General features: G+C 50.3%; 1 protein-coding gene across 1 annotated transcript; it reads left to right on the top strand.

The window, feature by feature from the left end:
• The first annotated feature begins 1106 nt into the window (after positions 1–1106).
• Trex2 (three prime repair exonuclease 2) lies at positions 1107–2777 on the top strand. Its single transcript, XM_047537106.1, has 2 exons — positions 1107–1166; positions 1809–2777. The coding sequence occupies exon 2, from the start codon at positions 1843–1845 to the stop codon at positions 2551–2553; it is 711 nt and encodes a 236-aa protein (XP_047393062.1). The 5' UTR covers positions 1107–1166; positions 1809–1842; the 3' UTR covers positions 2554–2777.
• The last annotated feature ends 8571 nt before the right edge of the window (positions 2778–11348 follow it).

Genomic DNA, 11348 nt, shown 5'->3' with positions numbered 1-11348 from the left:
GGGCAAACCGGTGCTCACCACCATCCAGGTGAACCAACTGCCTTTCAGGTCAAGGGACACAGGACTTGCAATGGGCAGGGAGAAGCATCCTGATGGCCTCCCTGTCCCCGCAGCAGGAAGCTGGACCTGTAGTGCATCCACTGCCAAAAGCTGGCATGTGGTGCTCTGGAATGAGGTTCTCAGGATGCTGCATGCTTCCTGGGTTAGGGATGGTCCTCTGGCCACCCTTCCATCTTGATGGTGCCCTTCATCTGAAGCCAGGGGGAACAGGGAAAGTCCCAGAGCCTGGGATCCGAGCAGCTGGGCTTTACTCCTATTCTGTGCTATTGGGGCCTCCCAGCCCCAACCCACGGTGTTGCATGTCCCTGTAAGTGGAAGAATGTGCATAGCCACAGCCCATAGGGCTGCTGGGCCAGGTCCATCCACGCTCCAGCCCAGCAGAGTTGCTCCTGTCTCACCTCTTCCCTCCCTGGCCGCCTCTGCTAAATGCTTGTTAGGCATCATGGGTCACTGCACCCCTGGAACAGATTACCATCTCACTCCCCTTCCTGCTGGAGGATGAACCCACAGCTGGCTAAGCCACAGCCAGGCAGTGTCTATACTGGGCACATCCCTGAGGCCACCCCTAGTCTATCCTAAGCACCCCTCCTCCACAGGCTGAGCATGACATGTGGGTGCCTGTGTCACTCCTGAGGTCACATTAGGACATCCTGGTCCCCAGCTATGGGGAAAGCAAGGCCTAGAGAAGGTGACTAGTCTTTGCGTGGCATGCCCCAGCATGGGGCTTGGCATCAGACTTGGGTCTGCTGGACTGGTAGCTGCAGCCTGATCTTCATCAGACTCTAGGCAGGACTGGGTGGAGGGCTTCCTTGTACCTGTGAGGACACATTCCTCCTTCCCATGGCAGCACTCACTCATCACTCACCGGAAGCCTGCGTGTGGCTGGAGCCTGCTTCCCAATCTGTAAACATGGGGCGTGTTTTCCAGTGGTGAGTTGAGAGGGGGTGGCAAGCGAGCCGGCCACACAGGTCCTGCGGCCTCAGGCCGCCTAGTTGCCCAACAAGCTGCTGGGGGCGGGCCACAGCTGTTGATTAAAGGCTGCCTCAAGCAGCCTGTGTGGAGACAGGTGTCCCGTAGCCTAGGAAGCTGGCCAGCGCCTGCCCCAGGTAAGCCAACATGGTGGGGTTGGCAAGGACCAACGCTGGGAGCCAGGAGGCAGGCAGAGGCTGGTTTGGGGCCAACACTGGACAGGGGAAGGCTGGGAACACTGTGTGGGCTTTCTGGGTGTGTGCTCCTCTGCTTCCCAGCAGCCCACCCATGGGTAGAGAGACTAAGGCTCCCAGCCATGGTGTCTGTAAAACAGCTGGGCCCCCACTGGCCCAGGTGCCATTTCTGGGCTGCATCTGCCTCCCCATGTCCCTGAAGGGGACTGTGGCTAGACAATGGCCTGGCAGCATAAGGTGGAGGGCACAGGACTAGGATCTGGGCTCGTTAGTCCTGCCTTTTTCTTGTTAGGTGGCAGGAGTGGGACTGTTTAGGGAGAGATGTGAGGGACAAAGGGATATCGGTCCCTGGGAGGCCCCTTTCTGGACAGAAGTTAACAGGTCCTGGTCACTGGGCCCCTTCAAAGTCTCCTTGGATGTAGGCTTTACATACTGCTTCCAGAGCCAAATCCCTGTGAACTGGGGTGGGGTAGCAGGAAGTGAAACCTAGTGGGGTCAGAGCTTTGACCAGAGAGATGGCTGTGGGTACCAGGGCCCAGGTGTCCTCATCTCTAGCCTTCAGATTTATGCCTCTTACTCTGGCAGCTGTAGGCCTTGCTGCCTCTGCGAAAACATCACCATGTCTGAGCCACCCCGGGCTGAGACCTTTGTCTTCCTGGACCTGGAAGCCACTGGGCTCCCCAATGTGGATCCGGAGATTGCTGAAATATCCCTCTTCGCTGTTCATCGTTCCTCCCTGGAGAACCCTGAACGTGATGAGTCTGGCATCCCCATGCTGCCTCGTGTCCTGGACAAGCTCACGCTGTGCATGTGCCCAGAGCGCCCCTTCACTGCCAAGGCCAGCGAGATTACGGGCCTGAGCAGTGAAGGCCTGGCACGGTGCCGGAAGGCTGGCTTTGATGGTGCTGTGGTGCGGACACTGCAGGCCTTCCTGAGCCGCCAGGAGGGCCCTATTTGCCTCGTGGCCCACAATGGCTTTGACTACGACTTCCCTCTGCTTTGTACAGAGCTTCAACGCCTGGGTGCTCACCTGCCCCGGGACACTGTCTGCCTGGACACGCTGCCAGCATTGCGGGGCCTGGACCGTGCCCACAGTCACAGCACCCGGGCTCAAGGCCGCAAGGGCTATAGCCTGGGCGGCCTCTTCCACCGCTACTTCCATGCTGAGCCAAGTGCAGCCCACTCAGCTGAGGGTGATGTGCACACCCTGCTCCTGATCTTCCTGCATCGCGCTACTGAGTTACTTACCTGGGCAGATGAGCAGGCCCGCAGCTGGGCCCACATTGAGCCCATGTACACACCCCCTGATGGCCCAAGCATTGAGGCCTGAATGCCACCTCACCAGTTCAGCCAGGCTCTGTGCCCTGGAGCTGGTTCTAACCAGGGAGACTTGCTGCCCCTCTCGCCAGCTCTTAGCTGGAAGGTCCCAGGCCTGGTTGACCATGGAGCCCAAGAGCCTTCTTTAAGCCCCACCTTTGGGCCTGCATGCTCTGGCAGTTGGCAGCTTTGGGGATTCTGCTCTTCCCCCCGTTTCTCAATAAACATCACTAACTACTTGCCCGCTGACTTACTGGCCAGACCTTGAGGTCAGGCTCCCTGCCTAGGCCTTCCATCATTGTGTCTAGAGAGGGCAGACAGGGAGCTGTGCCTGCCAGAGAAGAGCTCCCAGGTTGCTCCACGGTGGCGGATCCTTATGGGGGTCAGCATTCCTAGGTGTTGACCCTGAGTCACTGACTACCTTCCTGGCTGGTCTCAACGTCACCTTGAGTATGCCCCTCTCTGTATTGTTGCTCCAGGGGTTTAAGAAATCAATGAACAGGGCCTTGAGGTGAGCAAGCTAAGTCTGTGCTGGAAGAGGGAGCTGAGCCTGCAGAACTGGCACCTCCCTGGGTGCAAGCCCAGCTCCAGCACTTGGCCACTCGGGCCCATCCAGAGCTGTCTCTGTGCTGTGAAGTGGTAACAGCGTGAATTGATGTGGGGCACTGGGAAAAGGGAGGTGCCCCTATCCACATGCAGGTGTGGTGCATGTACATGCCTTGCCATGGGAGGTCCACGGAAGCGTGCAGAAGAGGGGTACACAGAGGAGGTCATGTTGTAAAGCTGACCAGAGGCACGGTAGAGGGGTGGGGTGGCCAGCACAGAGGGCACCACCTAGAAAGGAACCTATCCTGGGCCCTGTGGAAGGCTGGGAGGGCACCTCACTAGCCACATTGGCTGGGCTTCAGGTGCTGGTTAATCTGTCTCTGGGGCCCCACCCTGAGGCACTCCCATCTTGCAAGGAGGTGGACAAGGAGAGACCTGTGTCACCCAAACGCTGGGGTAGGTACGAAGGAATGGAGTGGCCACACCCAAGAGTGACTCGCAAGAGCAAAGCCTCCATCCTCAAGCCAGCCAGGCCCGTTTGGGGAACCCTAAGTAGGTCAAAAAGGCTAGGACTCTGCAGTCTGCAAGGTGGCAGGATGATAAGGCCAGAGCACAGGCAGCAGCCACATCAGATCGTCCTCATCCACATCAGGACAGCCTGATAGTAATGGTGAGTCACAGAAGGCTGTGCGCAGGAGAGGGCAGGATCTGACCGGCACGTAGTTTTCAGTGCCTCTCAGGCTGCTACTTGGAGAATGAAATGAGAGCAGGTGTGGAGGGGATGATGGCAAATAAGGGACAGAGAAGTAGAGTGAGGGATTGGAAGGAGAGCCATCAACCCAGTTAAGGACAACATGGTGGACTCAGGGGAGGGAGGCAGTAAGGGCAAGCCCTGAAGTGGCTAGTTTGGGAGTGGGCTCAGAAACCAGGTCTGGCCACAGCCAAGCTTCCTGACCAGAGCAGCCCCCAAGACTTGCAAAGCCAGGGTTGGCCAGGTGGTGCCAGTGCTCAGAGGAGCTCAGGGAGTAGGGGGCACAGGTCTCCCAGAGCCACCACCCACGCAAGGCTGGGCTCCAGGCAGGCAACCTGAAGCAGCAGGTGGTGCCTCAGAACATTGGCCTTACTGCTGGCTCAGGTCAGAGGGGGCTCAACTCCAAGCTCAGCAGACAGGAAGACTGCCCAGTCTGTGGTGGATGTCGCCTCTGCAGGGCAGTCTCTGGCTTCTGCCCTCCCACCCCTCCGGGGCCAAGGTGCCGCTCCCTCACAATTCTGAGCTCCCTTGACCTCACAGTGGCCTGACCTCAGGCATCCTCCCTGAGTCTGTGCTCACCCAGACCAGCCAGGACAAGCGTTGTGTTTCCATGCAATAGACAGGCTGTTTCCAAGCAGTGTTGTGCTGATAAAAGTGTAGCCGCTGGCCCCCCAGGAAAGGACCTGGAAGTGTGTGTATGTATATACGCATGCTTGTGCCTGAGCCGTGACAGCATCTGATGAACAAATGTGGTTCCCATGTGAACATCGACTGATGCTCTTGTTATCTTAAGATGAAAGCAAAACAACGAGGATGGATGTTAGAGCATCACCGACTCATGGTATTCACAATGTCATGGGCACAGACAGACATCCTCAGTTTGATCTGTATTAACATTTCCCCCATCATTTGCTAAGTCTAGGCAAAGAAAAAAGAAGAAAGTAATCACTGAAGGTGGACTTGGCAAGAGATTTGACATAACACACTAGATCGTCTGCACGTTTCCACCATGCAGATCCTCTAGGTGAACAGCGATACATAGAAAAGCACGGCCAGCTAAGATGTGATGGGTTTTGAGTATCACCTTTCTTTTTAATAAATGGAAGATGTTCTCGCGACACACAACAATTTGGATGAGTCTTGCAGTAATTATGTTGAGGGAAAGGAGCTGTGGTGTGTCCCAAGAGGTGACTCCAGAGCTCCAACTTATCCCTGGACTACCACCTGCCCCCCACCAAGCTGCATCATTGACTGACATGAGGCCATGGGGAATCTGCCCATGCAGACACGCTGTGATGACAAGGGCGTACCTGGGGGACTTTTGACACAAGCCAATTGCAAACAATTATCCACAGAAAGGGACAAATACTAAAATTAAAAGGCCATAAGCATTTCCAGTTTGTTCAGAAGCTGCATCAGCATTGTGGAGACTCTGCTCGTGCACACACATCCCCCCACATACTGCACCCCTACACACTCATATGCACACACACATGTTCTAACCCACCCCCTTCATCTTTCTACCTTTCTTTTCTTTCTTTCTTTCTTTCTTTCTTTCTTTCTTTCTTTCTTTCTTTCTTTCTTTCTTCTTTCTTCTTTCTTCTTTCTTCTCTCTCTCTCTCTCTCTCTCTCTCTCTCTCCCTCTCTCTCTCTCTCTCTCTCTTTTTCTGATGCTGGGTATTGGACCCACTGCCACATCCCCAGTCCCTTCATTTGCCTATTAAAGTCCCTTAAACATCTATATCTCCCAGCAGATTCACCTGGGATGAGGGCCTGGCAGTTGGTATTTGAACCTTGCCTCGGTCTCTACAGGATGCTATAGCTTATAAGACTCAGTAGCTTATAAGCAACAGAAATTTTTATTGCTCTTAGTTCCAGAGGCTGGAAGTCCAAGACCAAGGTGATAGCAGGCTCAGTATCTGGTGAGAGCTCCCTTTCTCAAGGATGGAAGCTTCTTGTGAGTCCTCATGTGGTGGAAGGGACTAGTTCGCTTCCTGGGGTCTCTTGGACCAGTACTAATCCCATTCATGGGGTTCTGTCCTTATGACCTACTCACCTTCCAAAGGCTGCACCTTATAATACCACCACCTTGGTGATTAGGTTTTAACATATGAATGGGGGCACACTCAGACCATAGCACACAAACATACACAGACACACACGAGTCTCCATTCCTCCCACGTACACGCACCTCTAAACCCCGACTCACTCCCACAACCCATTCTCACACAGACACACTCACACACATGCACCTTGCTCCCACACACTCATGATTTTACATAAATGGGATTTTACTGGATGCTGCTTTTTAAAAAACTCGTAAAAGCCTTTGTTGTTTGAGTCTATCTTCTAGTTGCAGCACTGGTCTTTGAACCCAGGGGCACTCTACCACTCAGCTATATCCTTAGCCCTTTTAAAATTTTAAGACAGGGTCTTGCTAAGTTGCTGAGGCTGCTTTGAACTTGCCATCCTCCTGCCTCAGCCTCCTGTACTGCTGGGATTCTAGGCATGCGCCACCGCACCTGGCATCATTTTCGTTTCTTTTTGAGGCAGGGTCTCACCATGTTGCTTATCTTGCCCAGGTTGGTCTCTGACTCTTGATTCCCTTGTCTCAGTCTCCTAAGCCACTGGGACTACAGGTATGTGCCATTGTGCCTGGAGTTTTTAGTCTTTTTCTAACTGATTTCATGTAGGTTTTCAAATGTACTGCCATCATTCATTTCTTTTGTTTTAATTTAAGAAAAAAATTTAAAGCAAGTGAGCAGGAATTTCATTAAGAAGTTAAGAGAAAGATTCAGAACTCTTGGTGTGGCACATCTGGGAAGCCAAGAGTGCTCCATAACTCCTTCCTAGTCATGTGTTCATCTGCGACTTTTTTCTTAACAAGGACTGTAAGAGATATATACATTTTAAAGAAGAAAACAGAATTTTATTTATTTATTTATTTATTTTTGGTACCAGGGATTGAACTCAGGAGCACTTAACTGCTGAGTCACATCCTCAGCCCTTTTAATTTTTTATTTTGCGACAGGGTCTCACTCAATTGCTTAGGGCCTCACTGAGCCGCTGAGGCTGGTGTGATTCTCCTGCTTCATCCTCTCAAGCCACTGGGATTACAGGCATGTGCCACTGCGTCCAGCAGAAAACAGGAGTTTGAATTCTCCTTTCTCCTTTTTAAATTTTCTGCTTCATTAACTTCAGCTTTTATTTTGATTAATTCCAACAATCGATTTCCTTTGGTTTAGTTTTTGCTCTTTCTTCCAGTTTCCTGCCATGAAGACTAAGCACCTTTGTCATCTCCCTTCTTGAAAGACTAAGGCATGCAAAGGCTGCAATTTCCCCCAAAGCATGCACCTCACTGTGCCCTGTTAAACATGCTTCTTTGCTTTGCTTTAGAGACAGCTGGTGATTCTGCCTTTGATTTCCTTCCCAATCTAATGCTTGTTTAGTAGAATTTATCTTAATTTTGGAGTAGTGAAGATTTTGTAGTCATCTTTTATTGTATATTTTAGTTGGAAAATAAGTAAGAATGTGAAGGGCTGGAGTTGTGGCTCAGTGGTAGAGCACTTGCCTAGTACGTGTGAGGCACTGGGTTCCGTTCTCAGCACCACATAAATATAAATGAATTAAATAAAGATCTATCAACATCTAAAAATATTTTTTGAAAGATGTGAGAATGTGTTGCTTAAAATATCTTTTTGTCCGAGTGCAGTGGACATGCTTGTAATCCCAGGAGTTTGGGAGGCTGAGGCAGGAGGATCCCAATTTTAAGGCCAGACCCAGAAATTCAGTGAGACCCTGTCTCAAGATAAAATTAAAAAGGGCTGGGGATGTAGCTTAGATAGAGTGCCACTGGGTTTGATTCCTGCTACCAGAGAAAGACAAATGATCTTGAATTAAGGTTGTCTGGGGACTGTATGAGTTTTCTAGGACTGCCATAGCAAAGCATCATAAACTGGGGGCTGGGAGTTCTGGAAGCTGGAAGTACACGATGTAGGTGTCATCAGAATGGGTTCCTTCTGTGGGTCCTGAAGAGTCTGTTCCATGCCCCTTCCCTACCTCTGATAGTTGCTAGCAGTCTTGTTGGTGCACAGTTCTGATCTCTGCTTTTGTCTTCCCAAGGTCTTCTCCCCACCTGCATGTCTCTGTGTCCAAATCCCCCCTTTCCTATAAGGACACAGTCACCCTGGATGAGGGCCTACCCTAATGAATTCATCTTAACTTCATGATCTTTATAAGGACTTTATCTCCAATGAGGTCACATTCTGAGGTGCTGAGGTTAAGACTCCAACATATTGGGGGACCCAGAAAATTGGGCAAAGTAATGAATACTTTAAAAAAATATTCCACAGACTCTAAAAAATGGTGTCTCCTTAAGGCGTGTTATATATTTCTAAATCTAGTTTGACAATCAGACTACTATTCAATTCCTTTACATTTTTAATTGTTTTTAACCAACTACGTCTGCCTGATTCTATGACAATATAGGGAAATATTCCATTCTGATTGCCTTTCACTGAAGTCTCCTTCAGGTTCAGTAGTTTTCTCTGCGCACACAGCTGCTGCATGTGTGCCTGTTGCTTTTGCGACAGGTTAGACTGGGCTCTCTTGGTGCCATCTATGGAGAAGCTGGAAGGCATTGGCCCATGTGATGTGGAGGCTGCAGGCCAGACTGGGGACTGAGAGAAGAGCTGCAGTTTGAGTCTACAGGTCACTTGGGGCAGAACTTCTTTCACTTCAGGTGATCTTAATCTTTCTTCTTAAGGTCTTCGGCTTATGTGGATGAGACTGACCCACACTGTGGACGGAAAAACTGCTTTACTCAATGTGCTGGTTTAAGAGGTAGTCTCGTCTCAACAATACTTTTGCAGCCATATTTAGACTGGTGTTTGACCCCTAACTGGGTGCCATTGATACATGGGTCAAACTGATCCCTGAGTCAGGCTCCCAGTGACTATTGTGTAGTCTTTGTTCGCTGACCTGTAATGGCAGCAACCCCTTAAGTGGGGTGAGGTCTGACAGTTGCTACAGTCCCGGTTAAGGCCCTAGCCTTCTAGGTTGCCAGTCTCCTCCTGTGGCAGTGGCCACAAGGCCTCAGCTTGCCAATGGGTGGCTGTGCTGTTTGTTCCCGGAAGCTTCCATGGCCCTGGGTAGCTGGGTGCTGGGTCTGCACTCAGCCCTTCCCACACCGACCCTGATTCCAGCCTCCCTCGAGGAAGACCCTGCCAACCCAAAGTCCTTTCCAAATATGTAGACAAGAAGCAAACAGTAAACTGAGTGGGGATGATCACGGGCACTCCAGTCCTCTAATGACATTGCAGAGGTCATAAAAAGAATCTCACCCTTTAGCCAGGCAGATAGCATCTTAAGATAACTCTAACTTGTCCTAGTTCATTGTGAGTACACCTGGTAATTGGCAGTATCCATTTAGGCTAGTGAGTTGTCTTTACCCCAGGGGAGCATAAATCTCTCTCTAGTTAGCATGAACTTGGAGCCAGAACCTAGGCTGAACTCCCACAGAGGCAGGGAGTCAGGCTCACTGGCTTCCTGATGTTTGCATTTCAAAGAAATGCTTCTAGGCCCTTAAGAAACACCTCCCTGGCTGATGGGGTTGGTGGGAGGCCTTATTGAAACAGTTTACAAACATATACACATATCCCCAAGAGCCAGAGGGAGGATTCCTTTCTTTTTTATTTTTGGTACTGGGGATTGAACCCAGGGACACTTTACCACCGAGCTACATCCCCAGTCCTTTAATTTTTTTTTTAATGTTGAGGCAGGATCTCACTAAGTTGCTAAGGGTCTCACTAATTTGCTGAGACTGGCCTCAAATTTGTGATCCTCCTATCTCAGCCTTCCATGCCACTAGGGTTGTAGCCATATGCCACCACCCCAGACTCAGAGGGAGGATTCACATAGCAGAGATCACTCCCTGAAAAACTCTAAAAATGGGAGGGAAAAGAGTTCTTCATCTGACAGGGAATCCCATGGAATGTGAATCCCAGAATTTCATGCTGAGTAAGCTAGGCACCCAGCCTAGCCATGGCCCCTGCTCTCCACCTTAAGATGTGTAGTTACTCAGGTCAGGTGAGGGATGAGCTCCTGCTGAAGGCTTCCTGGTGCCCATCCTTGGCACTCTTGTCTGCCTGTGGACTCCCCTCTCTGGGTGCACATGGTTCCCATAATCTGCCTGATTCTCAGTAGGGGAGCTCTCTGCTGCCAAGGGGCAACCTCCATGCACCCTCGACCGCAAGGGTTGGGCTGGAGAAAGAACCCAGAGTCTCTCTTCCTCAGTAGGCTTGGCCCTGCCAAGTTCTACCCTGTGTCACTGCCCTGAACCTCAGCATCAACCAGGGCTCTTGGCGAGAGTGCTCAGTGCTGGTGGGTATCCCTGTCACTGAGCATTTTTAGAAAGGCCTGGCCTTGGAAAGGGCTTCTCAACCTCAGTGATGTGCTGTCATCTGAAGTGACTGTTTGGAGGACCAGGTGAATATGCGTGTGACCGCTCCTTCAATTTCTACCCATTGCCATACACCGGCTCCCAACTTCCAGGGTTCAGATGCAAAGAGTCAAAGGGTCACAGGTGGAAATGGAGGAGTCAGTGGAGCCGAACTCCCTCAAGATGCTCTAGGGAAGGGTACTTGCCTGCCTTTTCTAGCTTCTCACGGCCCCACAGGCTTTTATTGGTTATGGCCACGTCGCTCCAATCCCTGTCCCTCTTCTCCTTGTGTGACATGTCTGCACATGACATTTGCTTCTCCATCCCATCTTCACAAACACAGGAGATAACCAGGATGCCTTGGACCCCAGTGTTCCATCTCTGCAAAACTGCTCTCCTTCCCTGGACCATGCTTTCTGCTTTCCTCCTCTATCTTCCTCTCCCCATCCCATCTCTGCCTGTGTGACTCCATTTCCCTCCACCTCATCTTCCCTTGTTTCCACTCAACTAGCTAAAGTGTGGAAAAGGCCATTATATATTAAGTGGAGAATATTTTCACTGAAAAAATTAATTCGATTATTTGTTTTGATTCGATTTTGATTTTCTGTCAAAAAACTGCTAGAGAATGTTTTCTTTTCAATTGTGGAACAATTATAAATTCTCTGAATCATCAACATGGGACACATGGCTCTGTTTTATACTGTGGTCAAGGTCACTGTCAAATCTGGGCTAGGCTAAACAAAAACACAATAGGAACAAATGAATATTCCTGATTCTGAGTCTAGGCAACACATACATCCTCATTTCAACAGTTAAATTTTCAGCATGTGTCTGTTGAGTGAATGGATATCTCAATGAGAATGCAAGGTTATTAAGGGTGGTTGAAAAAAATAACCCAAGAATCAGTAAGGACGTTGTCAGAGAAGGCCTGGACACTGAAACTACACCCTAATGCTGAGAGGAATTGAAAGAATCCTTCAACATGGAGAAATATACCATATCCTTGGTTTCAAAGGCTCAATATTACAAAGTCAATCCTCCCCTAAATGATTTATTGTTTTGATTCAGTGCA

The sequence above is a fragment of the Sciurus carolinensis genome, chromosome X (genome assembly GCF_902686445.1).
Source record: "Sciurus carolinensis chromosome X, mSciCar1.2, whole genome shotgun sequence".
Lineage (NCBI taxonomy): Eukaryota > Metazoa > Chordata > Mammalia > Rodentia > Sciuridae > Sciurus > Sciurus carolinensis.
This window is presented reverse-complemented; position numbering and strand designations above follow the sequence as displayed.

Excerpts from the sequence above, each read along its gene's own strand:
- Trex2 (XM_047537106.1), top strand. The coding sequence starts at position 1,843 with ATGTCTGAGCCACCCCGGGCTGAGACCTTTGTCTTCCTGGACCTGGAA.